Here is a 23,721-nt window from a genome sequence, read left to right as displayed (position 1 = left end):
CTAGCAATCTTTAGTTCTCTCTGTCTCAGCCTCTCTTTTCGTGTGTGTGTGTGTGTGTGTGTGTGTGTGTGTGTGTTTTACTTTCCCATAACAAAAAGCTTACTCTAGTGCCGGGTCATATTTTATAACAAGATCCCTGATATGTAAATGTAACTGCATTTAAGAATTATTTGTAGTAATGAATTTGTGGAAATGTAATGAGAAAAAGAAAATGTGCTTGTTTATTCCTTTCAGGAAATTCCTCTATTCCCCCCTGGTTTTCATCAGCTATATTTTTGTCAGGCTGTGGGCATGGAAATGTGAAGACATCACTCTCAAAGAGAATTAGAATAATCACATCTGATTTATACAGATGTCACCATAGGGTTAGGCAGTTGGAAAATCCAGCAATTCAAATGAATAGGAACTTAAAATTAAGGACATGCCATACTTTTACTAACACTCTGGCTTTGAACATTATCAGTAGTGCACAGGAGATTCTTTTCAGACTTCGAAAGTAGTCATAATGGCAAGACAGATTTCCATCTTACAAGATGAGATCTAAAGCAAGCTAGAGACGCTGGTATACTTCCTGTGGATCCATTTTAAAGATTTAATTCATTTGGATTTCTTGAGCATATACTTACTATGTGTGCAAGACAGCAAGAATACTGAAGAAATAAAAGACATTATGTCTGGCCTCAAAGAATATATGGTACCGTTGGGGTGTGTTGGAGTGGCCTTGTAGGGGTTCAGTTGAGAACTACAGAGTAGGTAGGATTCCTCAGCAGGTCAAGAGAAGAGCATGAGTCAAAGTTAAGAGTTAGAAAAGAGAATGAGTGGTATGTCTAACAGACTGTTAGGAGGCTAGTCTGGGCAGATAAAGGTAGCATGTCTGAAAGTGGTAGCGGGGAAAGATAGATAGGCAGCACAGGAACCGAGTGGTACAAGACTTTGAATAAGCAGTTGAGATCTGTCATCAATACAGAGCCACTAAAACCTGACCTCTTTTTAGAAAGTCAACACTTACTAATGCAATAACATTGATCTTTTCTAAGGGGAGAAACTCGTGACAATGAAAACTCTAATACGTGAAGCATTTTTATAGTAAATGAAAAGAAGTAATGGAGAAAATAATTACTCTGATAGGCCTTACTATTGTAATAACTGCCACAAACAAAATTATTCTTTGAAATTGAAGAATTTAATTGAACCACTAGTAACTAGCCTTCTGAAGGACACATAGTTAGAATGGACAACTAAATATGGATAATAAACCAGACTAAGTATCCCAAACCCTCTAATTCATTTTGAGTACATGTTAAGGAGACAGGCTGGCCTCTGGTTATTCTGACCTTTCATCTTATAACATAACAGTTTGTTTATTCTTTATCAAACAAATAAATACTAGAGACCACTAATCCAACTCGGGGAGGTTAGTACAAAAAAGGGTGGTTATAAAGGCCAAAAATGAAGCTCCAGAACCAAAAAGTACAAATAAAGAGCAATTATGGGTGCCTGGGTGGCTCAGTCAGTTAAGCATCTGACTTTGGCTCAGGTCACGATCTGGCAGTTCTTGAGCTCAAGCCCTGCGTCAGGCTCTGTGCTGACATCTCAGAGCCTGGAGCCTGCTTCGGAATCTGTGTCTCCCTCTCTCTCTGCCCATCCCCCACTTGTGCTCTGTCTTTCTCTGTCTCTCAAAAATGAATAAACGTTAAAGAAAAAACCAAATAAATAGCAATTCACTTACTGGCCAGAACATAAAACCCCTAGATATATATACTATCATCCTTTCCACTTCGCCTGTAGGACTCTCGTGCTCCCCTCAGGGTCAGCAGAGTATGCCCAAGCCCATCTCCCCCGTAGCTTCTGACAACCAGCTTTCTCCTTTCTCCTTGGGGAAGAATCCAGCAGATTAAGGGGATAATCCTAAATGCTTTTCTAACTTAAAATGAACCTAACAAAGTGAGTATATGTGACACTAAAAGTCAGGCTTCCTCTCTGCTTAATGTGGAGAACTAATAGCCTTTTATACTTGGACACCAAACTAGAGTGATCCCCACACATCCAACACACACACACACACACACACACACACACACACACACGTGTGCGTGCACACACACACGCACACACGCACATACCACCTCTCCCTCCCCAAAGTCCAAGATGTTCCAGAGAACATAACAAACCACACAGTTGGGAATGATTCATATGTTTCCACTCTCGGTCCAAACATGAGCAAAAGAAGTTTCCACTTAATTTATAATCAGAATTTTCTGCACATTTCCTAAAAAAATTAAAGGGGAACAATTCAAAATCTGGCCATTCTTTCTCCAAAACTTTCTGATTAGTTACAGACTAAAGTATCTTTTTGGTAAAATACTTTTGTGCTCCATCCCAGCCTGGAGACTAAGTGCCGTAGCTGCATGGTGCCAAGTATCTAATCAGTCAGCCAATGTTTTCATGTTTTCGGATGTTTTCAAAAAGCTGGGGTTCTGCAGATACAGGCTTATTCTCTCCAGTCTTTTGTTATCTCAACCATACATATGGATACAGATTTTTCTGTTTGGAGTATTTCTCAAGGCCAATGCCTTATTATAGTTCCAACACCTGCAAATATTTGGCAGAGACTGTTCCATCCATATCCTCCACTCTTCCTGCAACCCCACCCCCATCTCTTACCATTATGAGGCTGTAAGTTTATACAGTATGTCCTTCCCCCTCCTCCAGTGCTGTTAATCATTATCTGTGACCCATGAAGTGTGCAATTGCCAGAGCATAAAGGTAAGTTTCAAATCACATTTCATGGGCAAAACTTAGGTCCAAAACAAAGGCAGCATGCCACAGTAGAAAGGATACTTAGGTCAGAGTTTAGAAGCTGAGTTCCAGTTCCAATTCTGTGACTTTGACCAAATCACTTAGTCTATCAAAGTCTTAGTTTACACCACATTAAAGTGGAAGGCTTCAGCTAGACCAAGAGCAAGGCCTAGCATCTTAGGATTCTAAGAACTGAAGTCAATGAGATTATTCCTCTCTGCAGCTTTGGAATGAGAATATCATTCTCATTGAGTGAAATCAACAAACACTGAGCTTTGTGCAAATTTGTAAATATTAGATATAAATAAAAATCAAAAAAGGCACAAACCATTGTCAAAGTGACTACTCTCGATATTACCTGCAACAAATTACAGAAGGGAAAAGATATCCTGTTCTGAGTATTGCTACTTTCACCAACTTCATAAAATTTGTACCAATTTTTTTAAGTTTATTTATTTATTTTGAGAAAGAGAAAGAGAGTGAGAGGGTGGGGCAGAGAGAGAATCACAAGCGGGCTCTGTGCTGACAGCAGGGCTCGAACTCATGAACCAGAGACCATGACCTGAGGTGAAATCAAGAGTCGGACTCTTAACCAACTGAGGCACTCAGGCGCCCCCCTTCATAAACTTTTTATGAAGTTTTTATGAAGTCAAGTTACCCTGACTTTTTCAGAGCATCACAAGAGGAAAATCTCTGCTTCCTTCTTGCCCTCCTTCCATCCTATCTGGGTCTTCCTTCCAAACTGGCTTATATATCCAGTCTCTATTTTGGGGTAGTAATTTTATCAGTCATTTAAACATTTTGCTTTTCTGGAATTTCTGCTAAATAGCTCCCTTCTTAAGAGAAGTTAAACCACACAGCAGGCAGGTAATGGGAATAAGACAATTGGCTGGGGTTGGGGGGGTGATGCACCTGGGTTGCTCAGTTGGTTAAGTGTCCGACTTCAGCTCAGGTAATGACCTCATGGTTCATGAGTTTGAGTCCTGTGTGGGGCTCTGTGCTGACAGTTCAGAGCCTGGAGCCTGCTTCAGATTCTGTATCTACCTCTTTCTCTGCCCCTCTCCCACTTGCTCTCTCTCAAAAATAAATAAACATTAAAAATTAAAAAAAAAAAGACAATTGGCCAGAGCTGACATTTGTTAACAACAATGTGAAGTAGTAAGGTTTTACAAAATAGGCACTGAGACCTGCACATAAATATCATGTGGCACAACCGCTTCGTTAAACTCTGTCCACTGAATGCAAATGAAAGACTAGGAACTTCCAAGGCGGGGAATGCAACCAAGTGGTTCAGTCTGCAACCCACAAAAATGAACATTGGCACAAAATCTGGTACTGGATTAAATATTTATTGCCTTCGGCTCAAATTTTTAGGTCTGATACTTGATTATCCTTCCTGATTTCGTGGTAAACTGAGGTTCCTTTTTGTCCGTTTGTGTGTTTTGTTTTGGATTTTTTTAAGGCAGGCTTAGAATTAGCCCCCTGTTAAGGGCTTGATGGCAATTTGTTGCAAGCGGCCAATGCCAAACATTTGTTGCTTTACTGTACTGAGCGTGCAAACACATACACAGCTGTCATCCACAAAAATCTCTCACCTCCATATAAATACACTCAGACACCTCCACCCACACCTCCACAGACACACACCCAACCTTCCCGCTGCTAGACCCGTACACATGCATATCAGCACATATGCTAATTACAGCACACCTACATAGGTACTCACATACTTAAAAGAAGAGGTGGAAAGATCATGATATGTAGTGTGCAATATGTCACTGACAGAGGAGAGAGGGCATTGTGTCTCTGGACAGACTACTGGTGTGGCAGGCCAGGGGCTAACCCTTCCAGAACTGGCCAGAGGTGAATAAATGCAAGGAGGTTTATGCAACCGACGAAACAGGTTCCAGCGAGAGCTTGCAAGTGAGCAGAGGCTATTCCTCACGAGAACAACTTGGAGTGAATTTACTTGTCATATAGGAAAAGTGGACCTAGCTTTATTAGGGAGCTTGCTAACTGTACAACTGTGTGTAAAGAGACCAAGTTGGGTAAGGGATATGTCCCAGATCCCTTACCTTGAGTTTCTCAAATCGGTCATTCAGGGACGCGACCTGATGGTCTCGGTGACGTCCCACCAGTTTGCATAAGGCACAGATCAATTGGTCATCAGATACACAATACATGTTCACTTTCTCATTTTCATGGTCCAGGCAGGTGATCCCTCGAAGATGTGTGTCTGGCACTGGTTCCACCAGGCGGTGGCTGGTGAAAGGTTTCTTGTTGGGGTGTGTGGCCCGCAGGCAACGGTCACAGTAGGAGACCTCACAGGTGATGCATGTTTTCACTGCATCCCTTGGCGGGTCCTGCTCACAGAATTGGCAAGCAATTCGCTCACTAGACATGGCAGTGCTGGGCCTGTAAGTCCTCTCCCGGCGGCTCTCACTTGGGGAATTGGGCCCACTGACGGAAGCCTTCTGAAAGCGATCGATAATGTTCTGCAGAGTCACATTCCTCTTGAGGCCGTCCAGGCCCCGGTGGTTCAGCGAGATAACATACCTGCACGTTGGACACTGAAAAGCGGTAATGGGTTCAATGGATTCACCAGAGCCGCAGCTCGAGACCAAGATTCGATGGGCACAGCTGAAGCAGAGGCTATGAGCACAAGGGAGAAGAAGGGGGTCTTCAAACAACTCTAGGCAGATTGGACAGGTCAATTCAGACTCCAGTGTTTCCATCTTTAGTGAAAATAATCCTGCTGAGGCATTAAGAACCGCAGAGGCTGGGCTTTCACCTGCAAGGAATACAATGCAAGAGTCACTAAGTATTTCCAAAGGAAAAGTGGTTGCAGCATAATTATACACTAACCAATGGAGGCTTTACATGCTAGATTCCTCAGTGATGCTGGAGCAATAGCAATGCAATCTGGGCGTTAATAAAAAAGCCTTTCTCCCCTTCACACCTTGTGGTTGACAAATGCTTGAGTTTATTTTCCTGCACTAATAAGAGAACCAAGTGGCCACCTCGGAGTCCTGGTTTACTGGTCGACATTACTATTCCAGCTCATAATACTGGCCCATGCCAGTCACATATTATCCACTGAAATCTCTTGTCGTGGACTATGATGAGCCTGTGCAAAATTCTCAATCTCCATTCTCCAATATTGGTCTGTATTTTACTTCAAGGTAAAATATAGGGGCTGCACCTATTTCACCTCTAGTGGAAGGAAAATCAGGTCATATTTCAAGCTAACTCTCTGGCTTTTGAAGTGACTCCATTCTGAGAGCCTGTGTAAAAAACAAGAGTGAGCTGCAGAAGAATGTACTTCTCAGTGCAGAATAATAAGTTCTTCAGAGTGTGAACTTTAATTACTTCCTGTTACCATTCATGGAAATTCCTGTTCTATCCCATTTCTAGTAAACTGAGTTACTAGAAACAAATGATGCTAGTATCCACTTCCTTCCCTCACCTCCAGAAAACCCTTCATCTCATCAAGCTCCATGAGAAATGATTTCAACTGTTCAATTTACTCAGCAATAGTTGCTGATCAATACTGACAACATATCACCTTGTGGTTTCAGCTGGATTTTATTATAAGACACCCACTGAATTAGCACAAACCTACTATGGAACTCACCTCCCCATGTGTCTTAAAATGTAACAAGATGCAAATCAACATCCAGATATAAATTAGCAAGGTGAGGAGCCAGAAATTTTCAGACCTGGTAGTCTTCATTCTGGTACATGTTTTGGAGAGTAAAAGAAGTCATCCAATTAACATGAAACTAATCTCTTGGCCAACCTATCTCTTCTGCCACAGATATTTCTGAGCTGAACATACAGATACTGCCACGGGTCTTCTGTTAAATAAAACCAACACAGAGAAATGTTCTAACCTAGCCTTAACTAAGGACAAAACTATCGGACAAAAAATGTTAATCCTATTTATAGAAAAAGAAAAACATCATTTGCTTTTGAATAACTTTTGTTCATCATCTTACTAGCACTGGAGACCCTCACCAGGGCTTGAAAATTTTGATTCTGCCACTGATATTTGTTCAGATTTTGTCAATCAGTGACCTCTGCCTAGCCTTCTCACAGGATACTTAAACGCTGAGTACAATTATACCTTGTGAATAAGTACAGTAGATGCATCCCTAAAAGCTGTTTCTAAATCAAACCTTTTAAGTGCATGAAGATAACTAGCTATTTAAGGGAAATCTAAAGGAAACTGGGCTGTAGAAGTAGAGAGTCTTTTTGTAAAATAGCCATTCTCAGTTGGTCTGGAAAGTTCAGATGTTTGGATAACCACTTTCTTAAAATGTGAGACATGTGATATTCTTATTTTATAATTCACAGGTGCTTCAAAATTGTTGGCTGGCAATATGTAGCTTATATTATCTATTAGCTTTCACCTATAGAGATGAAAAAGTAAACCAATTACAATGTGCATATATCACAGAACCTTAAAATTGGAAGAGACTTTAGTTAGAGATGATGGATTCCAACTTTTGTTCCAGGCAGGAATACTGCCTTTGATAGCCCCACTGATCAAATTCAACATGTCCATAAGTGAATTTTTTATTCTCCCCCAACCCCCCCCAAAAAAACCCCAAAACACCTGCTCTTCTTCCAATTTTCCCTATGGGATGAATATCACTATCCAAGCCTGGAAACCTAGGGGTCTTTTCATTTACATGGTTATCATGTAAATGATAATGACATGGTTATCACCACAACCACTGGTGGCTTCCAGAACATTCTGTTTTATTTCATTTACATATCTGTCTCCAGCTAACTCTCTCTGCTCCTTGAGGGCATCGACTATTTCATATTTTTATTCATAGCATGGTGTCTCATACATGCTAGGTATTCAATAATTGTTAAATGAAAGATCCCTTAAAGTACAAGTTGGAAGAAAGGACCTAGCATTTATTGAGCACCTCTTGTATTCTGAGTACTGTTAAGCACTTTACACACATTATTTCATTAAATTCTATCAAGAAGCCTGTGAGAAGGGGCATTTAGGTGGCTCAGTTGGTTAAGCGTCTGACTCTGGATTTCGGCTCAGGTCATGATCTCATGGTTTGTGAGATTGAGCCCCACATCTGGCTCCCCACTGAATGCAGTGCATGCTTGGGGTTCTCTCTCTCTCCCTCCCTCCCTTTGCTCCTCCCCTGCTCGCTCGCTCTCTCTCTCTCAAAATAAATAAATAAAACTTAAAAAAAAAGAGAGAGAGAGAGAATCCTGTAAGGAAGGTACTACCATGCCCCTATTATAGTTAGGAAATTGGGGCTCAGCATTGTTAAGTAAATCAACCAGGAATTATACATACCCACAGCATTGGGTCAGTCTAATGCCAGCGCCTGTGCTCTTTCCCCTACACCTTTATTTCAATCATCCCACCTCCTTCACTGAAGTTTACCTTGACTATTTACAAGAGTGTTTCTAAACAGCATGTTTCTACTTCTATTTTTGTCTCTCTGTGTCCCCCCCCCCGCCCAGTTTCTCTGATTCTTCCTCTCATTCCAAGTCCCCTCCAGAATCATATCTTTTCCTTCTAGGCCCAACTCCACTTCACACTGCATTTCTATTACTACCTCTTCCAGAACTGGATGTCTGCATTCTTTAACATCTGCATTGAAAGCTACCTGGGAGAATTGAGTAAGCCCCCTCCAAAATGACAGTTGGTCAGGGGCGTCTGGGTGGCTCAGTTGGTTAAGTCCGACTTTGGCTTAGGTCATGATCTCACGGTTCATGAGTTTGAGCCCCGCGTCAAGCTCTGTGCTGACAGCTCAGAGCCTGGACCATGGTTCGAATTCTGTATCTCCCTCTCTCTCTGCCCCTCTCCCACTCAAGCGCTCTCTCTCTCTCTCTCTCTCTCTCTCAAAAATAAATAAACATTAAATTTTTTTTTAAAAAATTGACAGTTGGTCAGAAGCATTGCTAAAGATGTCTATGCATTCAAACCTATACAAAAACAATTAGAGTACTTGTGGTACTCCTCTAAGTCTTACTTAGGAGAGTGCCATACAAACCCTTCTCTACAAGCCAAAAAGCTCTTCGAATTTCCCTGAAACCGTAACTACTGCTCCTGAGTAAGTGTAACACTTGAATCTCACTATGAAATTAAGCTTGGGAAAGTATGCTATGGGTCAGCATTGCCTTGAATAAGGTCAAAACAGGATTTTTAACCAGGGATTTCTGAACTTCCTAGAACAGTTTAAAGAATGTTGTGTGTTTGTCATATATGCATTCTCATGGGGAGAGGGTTGTCCACAGCATTCAAAATGTTCTCAAAAGATTCCTTGACAGGGGCGCTTGGGTGGTTCACTTGGTTTCGTGACCAACTCTTGATTTGGGCTCTGGTCATGATCTCACAGTTCAGGGGTTCGAGCAGCATCAGGCTCTGTGCTGACAGTGAAGAGCCTACTTGGGATTTGCTTTCTCCTTCTCTCTCTCTGCCTTTCTCCCACTTGCACTCACTCTCTCCCTCTCTCTCTAAATAAATAAACAAGCATTTTTAAAAAGCAAGAAAAGGGGCGCCTGGGTGGCGCAGTCGGTTAAGCGTCCGACTTCAGCCAGGTCACGATCTCGCGGTCCGTGAGTTCGAGCCCCGCGTCAGGCTCTGGGCTGATGGCTCAGAGCCTGGAGCCTGTTTCCGATTCTGTGTCTCCCTCTCTCTCTGCCCCTCCCCCGTTCATGCTCTGTCTCTCTCTGTCCCAAAAATAAATAAACGTTGAAAAAAAAAAAAGGAAGAAAAGGGGCGCCTGGGTGGCTCAGTCAGTTGAGCATCTGACTCTTATTTCAGCTCAGGTCATGATCCCAGGGTCGTTGGATGAAGTCCTACATTGGGCTCCATGCTGAGTGTGGAGCCTGCTTGGGATTCTCTCTCTCCCTCCCTCTCCCTCTTCCCCTCTCCCCCACTCATGCTCTCTCTCAAATAAAAAATGGAAAAAACATTTTTAAAAAGCAAGAAAAAAGAGTACTTGACAGAGAAAGTCAAACACTAGTGCTCTAAAATAACCCACCTTAATGATTTTCAGCTCTACAAAGAATAATAGAGGATGGTTACAATTTGTTGCTTATGGTAAGTAATTTTTCTATACTGCTTCTATTCTGTTTTATCTTCAAGTCACAATTGCTTTAGCTGAGACTGTGGAACTGAATTTTTTTCTCAACTTCTTCAAACATCTGTTCATCTCATCTCTCATTCATGAGGCTACCTTGTTCTGGTCACTCCTAATATTTCAGCATCCTTTCAACTATGTCCCATTTTCACTACCTTCCTGATTATCTAACCACCTTTCCCCGTTAAATTTATCTGGCATTTACTATGTGCCAGACACTAAATAATACCCTTTATATGCCTTATCTCATTTAATTTTCACAACGATCCTCTAAAAGGTAGGTAGTATTATCAAAAAAAGTAACTTCTCCCAGACCACACTTATTTGCAAGTAGCAGAACTAAGATTCAAACCTAGAATAAAACTGAGAATCCAGAAATAACCTGATATATTCCTATATTTACAGGCAAGTGACTTTTGATGAGGATTCCAAGTCTACTCAGTGAGGAAAGAATAATCTTTTCAACAAATGGTATTGGGGCAACTCCATATCCACATGCAAGATGATGAAGTTAGAGCCCTATCTCACACAATATAAAAAAATTAACTAAAAACAAATCAACAACCTAAATGAAAGTGTAGAAGCTATAAAACTCTTGGAAGGAAACATAGGTGTAAATCTTTGTGAAATTAAATTAAGCAAAGGTTTCTTACATGATACCAAATGTACAAGCAACCAAAGAAAAAAATAGATAAATCTGACTTCATCAAAATTTAAAACTTCTGTGTTGCAAACCATCAAGAAGGTGAAAAGACAGCTCACAGAATGGGAAAAAATACTTGCAGGTCATAGATGTGACACAGGTCTAGTATCTAGAAATATACAGAACTCTTAAAACTCAACAATAGGGGCGCCTGGGTGGCGCAGTCGGTTAAGCGTCCGACTTCAGCCAGGTCACGATCTCGCGGTCCGTGAGTTCGAGCCCCGCGTCAGGCTCTGGGCTGATGGCTCAGAGCCTGGAGCCTGTTTCCGATTCTGTGTCTCCCTCTCTCTCTGCCCCTCCCCCGTTCATGCTCTGTCTCTCTCTGTCCCAAAAATAAATAAACGTTGAAAAAAAAAAAAAACTCAACAATAAAAAGACCAAGAAAGTGGGCAAAGGATCTGAATTGATATTTCTCCAAAGATGATTTACAAATAAATGATTAGTAAGCATATGAAAAGATACTCAACATCATAAGCCATCAGGGATATGCAAATAAAAACCACACTGAAACACCACTTCATACTCATCAGGATGCCTGTATTACTACTTCATACCCACCAGGATGACTATAATTTTAAAAAATAGTAACTGTCAGCCAGGATTTGGAAATATTGCAACCTTCATACATTGCTGGTGGAAATGTAAGATGGTGCAGCTGCTTTAGGAAATAGTCTGGCAATTCTTCCAATGGTTAAATGTAGAGTTAGCATGTGAGCTAGAAAAACTGAAGATGTGATCACTCAAAAACTTGCACACAAATGTTCATAGCAGCATCATTCATAATAGCCAAGTGGTAGAAATAGTCCAAATGTCCATCAACTGATGAACGGATAAACAAATGTGGTATGTCCATACAATGGAATATTATTCATCAAGAACAAGTAATAAAGTACTGACACATACTACAACATAGATGAGCTTTGAAAACATTATGCTAAAAATCATATGATTCTTTTTATATGCGATGCCAGAATAGGCAAATCCATAAGAACGAAGGTAGATTAGTGGATGCCAAGGGCTGGGGAAAGAAAGGGATGGGGGGTGTGTGTGACTGCTAATGGGTACAGAGTCTCTTTGGGGGATGATGATAACGTTCAGGAATTAGTGGTGATGGTTACATGACTTTGTGAATATAGTTAAATCCACCAAATTGTATGCTGTCAAACAGTGAAGATATTATGATACATGAATTACATCTGAATTTAAAACAAACAAACAAAAAAGATTCAAACCCAGGTCTGACCCTGGAGTATGAACAGTTCACCACTGTACTACACTGCCATCTATGCAACTATGTAGTCATTCTAAACCCTACTGGATTGCTTATTCCTTCCAATTGTTTTTGTAGGTCAGGGTTTGGCAATCCCCTGGAACACCTCTAATGATCAGTGGATGTCAGAAAGCTTTCAGCTCCCAACTTTTATTCGTTTACATAATACAAGACTCCTAACAAAAATACTTGACTCCTATATCACAAAATACTTTCAGAAAGGACAGGGGGAAACAGTATGGCAGAAATGAAACAACGGCAAAGTATCGCAACTTCAAAAAGTCTGTGAATCACTAATCTATGCAGAATTAGAGAGTGCACTAAAAGATAAAGACAGGATGTGAAACTGATAGAGTGTGAACTGATAACAGGTAATCATGAAGCTTTAGCCAGGAAACACAAGAGTTTGTCATAAAAATGCACTGATGAAATGGCTGGGCAGGCTGGTCTACCAAGTGCCATGTTAAGAAACAAATGCCCACATGCACATACACTGATTTGTTCATTTAGTTACTGCCATGTAGTCAAATATGTACATTTACGTATTTGCCCTTGCTCTATTATAAAACTGTTTCTGTCTGCTCTTTCTTCACCCTGAACCCTGCTCTTTTTTCAGGCTGACAGCCCTGAAAAACAGAAGTCTATGAGAAAAAAAAAAAGTAAGAAGGTATCATAAGGCTGTGTGAGTAAGTAGAAATACAAAAAGAGGAGCTTTGGTACAGGTGATTAAGATAAAAATAATGCATTCTATGCTTATGAAATGAAAGATTGATTTCAGCATGATCCGCACTTGGCAGAATTCTATTACTTCAAATGTGATTTGAACATAATTAAATGTCCCCTTATTTCAGCGGTTATATTCCATCCAGTTTTCATCTTCTAGGTCTGCAGAGCATGGCCCTGGGCTCTCATTACCTCCCTGAGAAGCCATGGTCCCCCCTTCTTCACAGAGAAACTGTGAGTGTGAAACCAAGCCTGACCTCTGAGCTGTAGAATGAGGATTGAGCTGAGCTGTAGGACTTGTTTAAAAAAGAAATTAATGTAAAATAAACATTCTCCAGGATATTAATGCGAATGTCCCATGAGGTTTTCTTTTAAAACACTACAAACCCATCTCCCTGCCTTAGGGGAGGAGAGAATGAGTCCCGGCTTTAGTCTGATGTTTCCTTAACTATAAAGTGTCGTTCAAGTTGGACTAGAATCACCGGACGATCTCTTTAAGATGTTTTCCAGCTCTGACATCCTATTATTACAGAGCTCTTGCTATCTGTTCCCACATAGGAAAGACACCATGGCTTATTGAAAACTAGCTCCTCAAAACACAAATCTTATTTATTAGTGTGACTAGAAAGGCTGACCAGTGAAGGGCATCATCATGAAAGGAACAAAATGCATTACTTTCCTTTGGCTAAGGCAAGATGCTGAATGACAGTGGCTAGTTTTGCCTGGTGTATACACCTCAAGGAAGATATAATGGGTGCTCCTAGAGGACAAGGAAAGGGGAGAGGAGTCCCATGGGAGGACAAACCAATGAGAACACCTTTTGAAACTGAAAAGGAAGACAACCTTATCCCGGAATGCAATTAGTAGGAAAGGACCCCTTGAAGCTGAAAAGATCATTTGGGAACCTAAAAGGCAACCAAGGCATAGAATTCTCACCCTAAAGGGACACAGACTGCAAACAGAAACCCAGAAAAAAAGAGGCTAGGTGGTCAGTAAGCATAACTAATAATAACAGCCATCTCACATTTGCATACCATTTTATACTTTCAAAATGGTTCCAAAGCCATTATCTCATTTGATCCTCATAATAGAGCCTCGTTAGAGTCCTGGCTCTAAACTGAATTAGCTGAGTGATCCTAGGTGAGACATTTAAACTATCTGGGCCACAGCCTCCTCATCTGTGGATTGAAAACTACCTGCCCTACCCAGCTCACAGGCTCTTATGAAGATCACATGTGGATAAAATAAAATTATTAACTGGCTTTACAAATACAGATATTCTCATCATACATTCACAGATGACAGATACAAAACAAGTTATTGAGGAAAGCAGAAAATGTTTGGAAAATCGTCCAAACACATGGTTGGCATGATGGAGAACAGTCACACTCCCCCGCGAGTTTTCTGGAGGACCATGTGTCTGATTATGGTATTTCTTATGTTCATATGTCTCCCCTGTTAGACTGGAGCCCCCCCCCCACCAAGGGAAGAACTGTTTCTCTCCTTCCTTTCAGTTTTTATCATGCTCAGGACTAGAGGTTGATTACCGACTGACAGCACCAGAGCCAGTTCCTGTCTAAAAGATTATTAAAGCCTACTTAATATTTTATAGCATGTGGATTTAATGATGTTTTCTTTACAATAATTAGCTCCTAAATCCAACCATTGGCCATTTCATATAATATGGTCATCATAAACATTAAAATGAATATCACAAGGGGCACCTGGGTGGCTCTGTCAGTTAAGCATCTGACTTCGGCTCAGGTCACGAATTCGTGGTTCATGGGTTCGAGCCCTGCATTGGGCTCTGTGCTGACAGCTCAGAGCCTGGAGCCTGCTTTGGTTTGTGTTTCTCCCTGGCTCTCTGTACCTCCTTGGCTCTCTCTCTCTCTCTCAAAAATAAATAGACATTTAAAAAAATTTTAATAAAAAAATGAATATCACAATAGCAGAACAAAAAAGTCCTAAATTTACTACAAACGCAGATTAATGTAGGGAACCAAGGAAAGGATTTGCCAAGGTGACACATGATAATTGACAGGAATCCTAAGTATAGTTCATAACACCTTTATCTTAATGCAAAATACACTGGCAGTTGCAAGGTTGGAGAACAAACTTAATCTACCTTCTGCTACCAGTACAGGTTTCCATCTAGGACTGCTTTTCCCAACCTATCTAACCCAGTGAAATATTTGCAAATTTTTAAATGCTCAGTGACACACCTGGATGGGCAGTCCTCTCTACTTCTACAGGATAAAATTGGCAATATATGTATGTAGGGCATACTGTTGAATGTTAGGCTGAGAGCACCCCAAGTTCAGGTCAGAAACAAGGGACAGAGAACAGAAGCCTATTTGAAATCAAGCTTCTACTCCTTGGGGAATCACATGGATCCTAGCAACACTGAACAAAGGGCTATAGACAAAGCAATTGAGGATTCTGGACCGTAAACCATTTTTCTATCTCTGGGCCGTATACATTCAGACATGTCACTGTCTTACATTAGTGTTGTCTACCATGCCTGGACATTATGTTCCTAACTGGGCAAACTGTAAATGCTGAAATTTTCCTTTTCAGGAGGATTTTCATTTGTATAATGGGTTTGTTATCAGATCATTTGGTCTCTGTAAGAGAAAAGATCCAAAGCCTGGGGATGCTGTTCATCAACCAGTGGAGTCTGACCTTCAGGAAAGAGTCTGAGACAAAGCCCAAGGTCAAGCAGTCATAGCTCTGCAGGGAGACAAGAACCCAAGTAGGCTAAGTCTTACTAAGGATATTTTGCTAACCCACTTAGACTGAACCCACACCCTTGCGTGCACTCAGGTGAGCCCTACATGGAGCAGGGAGTGGTGGGATGTTGGTACATTGCTCCAAACCCCTCCACCACTCATACTTTAACCATCTAGCAGTCTTAGAAGCTCATAGGATTTCTGGGGCGCCTGGGTGGCACAGTCGGTTAAGCGTCCGACTTCAGCCAGGTCACGATCTCGCGGTCCGTGAGTTCGAGCCCCGCGTCAGGCTCTGGGCTGATGGCTCAGAGCCTGGAGCCTGTTTCCGATTCTGTGTCTCCCTCTCTCTCTGCCCCTCCCCCGTTCATGCTCTGTCTCTCTCTGTCCCAAAAATAAATAAACGTTAAAAAATAAATAAATAAATAAAAATAAATAAATAAATAAATAAATAAATAAATAAATAAAAAATAAATAAGAAGCTCATAGGATTTCTAAGGGAAATGCAGGAGCTGGGCGATCGATTACTGAAAAGATTATGTCCGTCTATGGTCAATGGAGAAGGGGAAGATGGAAAAGGAGAAATAGTAGGAGGAGCCACAGACCTCTAGTGCCTGTGGAAGACTTTCAGGAGAGCTTTCATTGATGGAAAATAGGAAAACATACTGATCCTTGGAAGAGAGGGGAAATAAAGAGGGGGCTAGTGGTCTGCACAGGGGGCTAATTGGGAGTTGGAGTTTCTGGTCCCAACACCACTGATCTGGTCTTCCCATTCATTAGCATGATCCAATATGCTGGTTGAGAAACACTTCTCTAGTCTCTTCCCTACACTGCTCAGTGATGAACACAACATTTTTCGAGAGACCCGAAATACAGTGATTCCCGCAATACCATCTGGGTACCAACACTACATTCCTCAAAAAGTGAACCACGGGAGATCCTTTTGAACTGCTGTGTATCCAGCAACAACATGTTACACGTCATAATCTGACAATGCCATGCCCTAAGTCAAGACCCCCAGCTCAAGTGAGGAGGCGTTTCTCAAATACAGTGCCCTGTCTTCCCCTTTGCACGCAAGAGAAGATGAAAAATGCGAAATGGAAATGGAGCACCCCCTGGCCTCCACTAGCAGCTAAATCACATGGCCCCACAGCTAGGGAGTTACCAAGATCCCTAAAGATTGAATGACAGACACACAAGAGGCCAATCAGGTACCTCTGGGAACACCCATTCGAGACACACTCATGCCTCAGCCCTGCCTTTGCCTCTTTTGGGGGGCTCTGTGTCCCTGGTGGGAAAGAGAGAACCTGAGTGCTAAGAGACAGACAGAAAAGAGGGCATTCTCCCCCTCTTCACCACGCCAGTGGGGTTTGCTGAGTAGCAAAGACATACTCCTTCTGCTGTTTCCTTCTCAACTGTCATGGTGCCAGCAGATTTTATGGGAGGAGGGATGAGGGAATGGACGGACTCACTACCCAGAGCAATTTTTGGATGCAATTATGAGACTCCACTGGCACTGCTTTAGGATCTGCAAGTTGGAGCAAGTTGCCCTGCTCTTAGAGGAGGGATTAACTAAACCAATTTCAGCTAAATCAATTTGCACTGTTCAGATGATACTGTTCATGAAGCAACCAAGTCACTTTGATTTGTGGCAGGGCTTCCCAGGGGTGGCCCTGCAAGGTACAACATGCTGGAGGAGAAGTCTAGCAGTCATGAGAGAGGGAGGGGAAAAATTACCCCCTTCATGTCCCTAAGCTTCTACCCCTGCCTCACTCCTCCCTGTCCTACTCCTGGAGCTGCAAGTATGGAGGCAGGCCTCAAATAAGCAGGACAAAATACTAGGCCAAGACTGGGGCCTCAGCCCAGTCAGCAGAGGACTCTGCACATTGTAGATGCTTAATAAATACAGTTGACTCACCGCTGGTAGATGCTAATCATGCTTATATTGCCATGCCTGAAATGACTTCTGCCACTTTTCAGTAGAAATTAACTGCCCCCATACAGGCTAAAAATGGGTGAGGTTATGTTTTCAAAGGGAGTCTGACTCAGATTGTTGGGTTGGAGTACATTAGACATGATTCAAGCCTTGACTTAAAATAATCACTCTTACTCTGTATGCGTAGTGTTATGCATGTTTTCATTCAGTCGTAGATGCATTAGGAACAAAAACAAAACAAAACAAAACAAAACAAAAGAGACGTGGGACCTAAGTATGCTAATAGATTTGGCTCCCAGGGGGGCTAAAAATGGCAAGTGAAGCTTTCCAGTAAACTGGGGTTCCTACTTACACCCAGTCAAATCCATTATCCCAATAAAAGGTAAATGAAGTACTTTATTTGAAAAGTATAATGCTGAGGGTTTATAGAACCCTTTCATCTTCAAAGGACCAAGCCGAGACTCACAATACCCAGCACACAATATTATGCCTTTTACACAAGTGCATCAACTATGAAAGAAAGGTCATAGGAATGTCCTAAGGCCAAAAAGCCAAAGTAACATCAGATTTGGGGTAAACTCTCTGATCTTCCTGACTCCTAGACCTGTATTTCCACCACACAAATCAAGTCATGAGGAGCAATCAGGAAAAATATAATTCACATTATGTATCTGTATTATGTTAATTGATTGGGCAGGAATATATATAAATAGCAAAGACTATTTCCCCCTGGGGGCAGTGATGAGTGGAGAGGGGTGAAAAGCGGGATGTGAGGGTTGGGGTAATCAGCTGGGGTTAAGCCAGACAGAGGGGAGGGAATCTCCCCATTCAGCATTCTCCTTCTATTGGAACATTGCCAGAGAAGTGATGAGAGAGAATACTGGGAGGGAACAGAATAGGGTTAAAGGCAGCCCTTATGGCCCAACTTGAGAATCCAAGGAATCAACCCACACACATTACTTGTCTATTTACACAGTCTCCACTATATTCCTGCATAAGGGCTCCTGCTCACAAACACAGTCATCACTATCCACTCGCCCCACACTCAGAAATCCTCAAAAAGGCAAACTGGTTGAGAAGCAAGAGGCTGCAGAGCTGGCAGGCAGAGCGCACGGGTTGATGGGGGGCACTCTGGGGAATGGGTGGGTTCTGGTGGGAGATTTGGGTGGGCAGGTAGATGTGTGAGGAGGCAGGAAGAAGGCAACTGAACGTGAAGGCGGGTAGGGGAGTGTGGAACAGAGAAAGTGGAGAAACCAAAGACCCCAGGATCCCAATGTCCTTCTCTGTGGGGTGGAGGGGGCGAGCCCTCCAAGAAATAATGTGCTATATACACAGTACTAAGTAACCTAAACCTTATCATCGCCAAAAATGTTTCTGAAAATCGACTCCGCCGTTATTTACTTAATTCTTACGAGCCAGGAATGGAAAAACCCCACCTCTCCCCGGTTCGGTCGCAGTCTGTCCTCTGGACAAATGTTAAGTTTTCCCTCTCTCCCACTGAGCCGGTTTCGCAGCTAGGCCAGAAATAAGGAACCACCCGGACGGAGACCGGAGGATCGCTGCCCTGGCAGAAAAGGGATTAAGTTTCACGGGGCCTCCCCGCCGGCAGGGTGTCCGCAGCATCTCGGGCTGCTGCGGCAGCCACCGCCGGGCGGATGGCCGGCCGAGGGGCGCCGCCCGGGCCGAGGAGGCTGCGGGCCGCGGGAGCGTGGGAAGGCGGCGGTGCCCTTTCCCAGACTCGCGCCCAGGCGCCGGGGGAGCCGCTCGACCGCCCGCGCCGGGCCGGCCGGTGCGCTGGAGGCCTCGGGCAGCCCCGGCCACGCACCCCGGAGTGCAAACTCCGTCCCAAGAGGGCAGCGACGGGCGCCCCGGCCAGGCCGGGGGCCGCCGCCGCCGCCACCTCCAGCCCCGCGGGCCCCGTCACCCCGCCCCGCCGAGCCCCGGAGTCCTCGGCCCGCGCCGGGCCCCAGCGGCACCTGAGAGGCGGCCGGAGCGGGAGCCGGAGCCCGGGCCGAGCCCTACGCGGGCGGTGGCGCTCGGCTCCCGGGGCCGCGGTGAGTGGGCGCGTTTTACCCATAGCGTTCCCGGGTGCCAGCCATCTCCCTGGCGCGCCCGAGGGCGCCGGGCGCTCGCCTGCCTCCGCTGGGAGCTGGCTCGGGCTCTGGCGCGAGCTCCCCGACCGCCGCCGCCGCCGCTCTAGGCCGCCGCCTTCGCTGCCGCCGCCGCCGCCGCGCAGCAGCCTGGATCCGCCCGCCCGCGCGGCCCGCCAGGGACAGCGCGGCGGCCGCAACGCTACCGTGGCTGGCTCTCCCGAGCCAAACTTAAGAGTTTTCGCCCCTCAGTCCAGGGGCAGCACCATGACACCACGGCGGCACCACACTGTCATTTCCGCCGCCGCAGAGGAAAAAAAAAAAAAAAAAAAAAAGGCAATCCCTACGAAAAGGGGGGTGGGGGCAAACAGGGCTGGGGCTGACGCCCTGAGGGAGCACTGGGAAGGGCCCCGGCAGCAGGGGCGCTCGGCTACCTTCTCCCGCTCACCTTCCGCCGCCCCCGCCGCTCCCAGCTCCCCCAGCCCCTCCTGTGGAGGCGCATCTACATGTTTTCTCCCCTGGCAGGAGTGACCGGAGAAACCTGAGCAAGCAAAGACAGCGAGTGGGTGGGGTTCGGGTTACTACTGTACCTACCAGCTGATTCCAGCAGCCTTTTCTCCAGCGCCCTGTCATCTTGAAGGAAGACACACGGAGACGGGCCCGGGCGGGCGTGTGTGTGTGTGTGTGTGTGTGTGTGTGTGTGTGTGTGTGTGAGAGAGAGAGAGAGAGAGAGAGAGACAGAGAGAGAGAGAGAGAGAGAGGGCGAGAGCGAGCGAGCGCAGAATGTGTGTGAAATGCAGAAGGAAGACTATGGAAAAACTCTTCTCCCACCCGCCAAACCCCTGGTCCCACAAACCACTGGGTTAGAGCACCGAAAAGGCTGCTGCAACCGCAAGAAGAGAGTTCCTAGGTCCACCGCACAGGTCCTCAGATGAAGCTGCTGGATGCAAAGTTAACTACAGAGTAAAACAAAAATAGTGGAGGAGACAGAAAAAGGCAGACAATTGAAGGAAACCCAACCCCTCTTTCTTTTTACAAAGGGAGAATGGCTAGGTTTTATTGGCCCTGGGCAGAAGTTTTGGGGATGGATTAAAGCCACAAAAATTTAAAAACAAAACAAAGCAAAACAAAAGAAAGTACAGTTTCATTTGCACATTCAAATCTTTGATGGGCAAAACCAGAGAGTCATTAAAGAGGACAATGGGACAGATGCCAGCTACCCAGGTACAATGTCCCTAATAAGCTAATGGGTTCATCTGGAACCGGAAGCCTCATTAGTCTGGAGCCAGCGTGTTGGCTGACCTGTCATTGGCTGGGAGACCACCACCCCACGCAAAATGAGGATGGGAGAGTGAAGAAAGAGAAGGCCCTAGAGAAGATTCTGTACCTAGCTTGGTATAAAAGAGGAGATTAAGGGGCAAGAAGACAGAAAATGGGAGGAAACACCCCCTTCTCACATAGGCCTCCCATTAAGGCGCATGGGAAGGAGTCCAGAAAAATTAAGGTAGTTCTGGGTGTATCCCATCAGGGAACCAATAGCAATTAGCCAACACCCCTGTTAAACAATGTGCTAGAGAGCACTGAGGTGGAAACAAAGGCAAAAATCACAACCAGGCTATCCTGATGAAAGTCTGACCCTAAGAGAAATAAAAGTTAATGAGTCACACCAAAAGCACAGGCAACGAAAGCAAAAAGAGACAGGTGGGACTACATCAGACCTAAAAAGTTCTGCACAGCAAAAGAACACAAATGGAGAGCAAATTTGGCAAACCATACATCTGATAAGGGGTTAGTATCCAAAATATACGAAGAACTCCCACAACCCAATAACAAAACAAATAACCCAACTAAAAAATGGGCGGGGGTGCCTGGGTAGCTCAGTCAGTTGAGTGGCTGACTTAGGCTCAGGTCTTGATCTCAAAGTTCGTGAGCCTGAGCCCCAGGTCGGGCTCTGTGCTGACAGCTCAGAGCCTGGAACTTGCTTTGGTTTCTGTGTCTCCCTCTCTCTCTGCTCCTCCCCCACTCACACTCTGTCTCTCTCTCAAAAAATAAATAATGAACACAAAAAATTTTTAAAATGGGCAAAGCACTTGAATAGGCATTTCTTCAAAGAAGATAGACAAATGACCAAGCATATGAAAAGATACTTAATATCAGTAATCATCAGAAAAAATGCAAATGCAATGAGGTATCACCTCACACTGGATAGTATGGTTGTTATTTAAAAACAAGCAACTGAACAGAAAATAATAAGTGTTGCTGAGGATCTGGAGAAATTGGAACCTTTGTACACTGTTGGTGGGAATGTAAAATGGTGCAGCCACTATGGAAAACAGTATGGGAGTTCCTCAAAAAAATTAAAAAGAGCTACCATATGCATTAGCAATCCCACCTCTGGAAATATATCCAAAAGACTTGATAGCAAAATCTCAGAGGTATTCGCACCCTCACATTCATTGCAGCATTATTAACAGTAAACAAGAGATAGAAGCAACCTAAATGTCCATGGACAGATTAAAGGATAAAGAAAATGTGGCATATATGTACAGTAGAATGTGGTATGTAAGGGCTCCTGGGTGGCTCAGTCGGTTAAGCATCTGACTTTGATTTCGGCTCAGGTCATGATCTCACAGTTCCTGACTTTGAGCCCTGCATCTGGCTCTGCACTGATCATGTGGAGCCTACTTGGGATCCTCTCCCTCTCTCTGTCCCTCCCCTACATGCATGCACACACACTCTCTCTTTATCTGTCTTTCTATCCCTCAAAAATAAATAAATAAATTTTAAACATTTTTTAAATAAAAAAAAAAGAATATGACATATACAAGTCAGCCTGAAAAAAGAAGGAAATCCCGTCATATGCTGGGACATGGATGAATCTTGAGGATAATGTGCTAAGTGAAACAAGTCAGTCACAGAAGGACAAAAACTGCATGATTCCACTTATAGGAGGTATCTAAAATAAACTCATAGAAACTGAAAGTAGCACAGTGGGTGCGGTGAGGAGGTTGTTGTTCTATGGATGTAGAGTTTCAATCATGCAGGATTCGGGGTTCCGGAGGGTTCTGGGGAATCTGTTGCACAACAATGTGCACATGGTTGACAATATTGTACTGTACCCTAAGAAATTGTTGAGAGGGTGAATTCTATGCTCTGTGTTTTTTGCCACAATGAAACATTTATTTTTTCAAAAGCTGAGTCAGAAGTAAACTGATCCTAGCCTAATGGAGGAGTGAATAAATAAGAATTTATTTTATTTTTACAGCTTATTTATTTTGAGAGAGAGAGCATGCACAAGTGAGCAGTGGAGGGGCAGAGAGAGAAGAGAGAGAATCCCTAGCAGGCTCTGCGGCGCCAGCGCAGAGCCCGACCTGGGGCTCAAACCCATGAACCATGAGATCATGACCTGAGCCGAAATCAACAGACACTCAACCAGTTGAGCCATCCAGGTGCCCAAGAATATATATCTCATATATTTGTCTCTCTCAAATATTGTTAAATGAAAAAAGCAAGTGATGTATGGTTTGCTATTCCTGTGTAAAAAAAGTGGGAGGGTATATGTCCAAGTATGCTTATATATGCATAGACTCTGCAGAAAGATACCTAAAAAATTGATTACACTGATTTCCTGGGGGTCAAGCATAGGAGGAAGTACTTAACATTGTATATGCCCTTTTTTTTTCTTTTTTAAATATTTATTTATTTTTGAGAGAGAGACAGAGTGTGAGCAGGGGAGGGGCAGAAAGAGAGGCAGACAGAGAATCCAAAGCAGGCTCCAGGCTCTGAGCTGTGAGTGCAGAGCCCGACTTGGGGCTCGAACGCACAAACCACAAGACCATGACCTGAGCTGAAGTTGGACACCCAACCAACTGAGCCACCCAGGAGCCCCAAAAATGTCCATTTCATAATTGCTCCTGCCGTATATGCCCTTTTGTAGTGTTTGAATTTTTTTTAATAATGTCCATGTATTACCTTTTTAGAAACAACTTTAAAGGAACAAGTTGCATAGAGACAGAATAGAGAATAGAGGTTACCAGGGACTTAAGGAAAGGGAGAATAGGGAGTTACTGTTTAATGGTTACACAGTTTCTATTTGGAAAAAGGAGAAAGCCCTGGAACTAGATAGTGGTGGGGCTTATACAGCATTGTGAATGTACTAACTGCCACTGAACTGTACACCCAAAAATGGCTAAAATGGCAACTTTTATGTTACGCATATGTTACCACAGTAAACAATCTTTTGAATTAGAAGAACAAGGAGGTGTATAGAATAGGTAGAGATGGTTGTATTTGTGTAAGAAAATATACAGTTGACCTTGAATTGCATGGGTCCACTTATACACAGAT

At 43.6% G+C, this 23,721-nt stretch overlaps 1 protein-coding gene across 2 annotated transcripts in view; it reads right to left on the bottom strand.

The window, feature by feature from the left end:
• Positions 1–20,072, bottom strand: part of MID2 (midline 2) — a 93,626-nt gene extending 73,554 nt beyond the window's left edge. Inside the window, exons 1-2 of one of the 2 annotated variants that reach the window (XM_032592138.1) lie at positions 19,969–20,072; positions 4,875–5,590 (exon numbers count right to left, since the gene is read on the bottom strand). In XM_032592138.1, coding sequence (XP_032448029.1) covers positions 4,875–5,534 — 660 coding nt within the window. In that variant the 5' untranslated portion in view covers positions 5,535–5,590; positions 19,969–20,072. Of the gene's footprint in view, positions 1–4,874; positions 5,591–19,822; positions 19,846–19,968 lie in introns of those variants that run through there. The other variant, XM_032592139.1, reaches the window with a different exon arrangement.
• Positions 20,073–23,721: the final 3,649 nt, after the last annotated feature.

The sequence above is a fragment of the Lynx canadensis genome, chromosome X (assembly GCF_007474595.2).
Source record: "Lynx canadensis isolate LIC74 chromosome X, mLynCan4.pri.v2, whole genome shotgun sequence".
Taxonomy (NCBI): Eukaryota; Metazoa; Chordata; class Mammalia; order Carnivora; family Felidae; genus Lynx; species Lynx canadensis.
The sequence above is the reverse complement of the archived record's forward strand: the minus strand, read 5'-3'. Positions and strand labels throughout refer to the sequence as shown.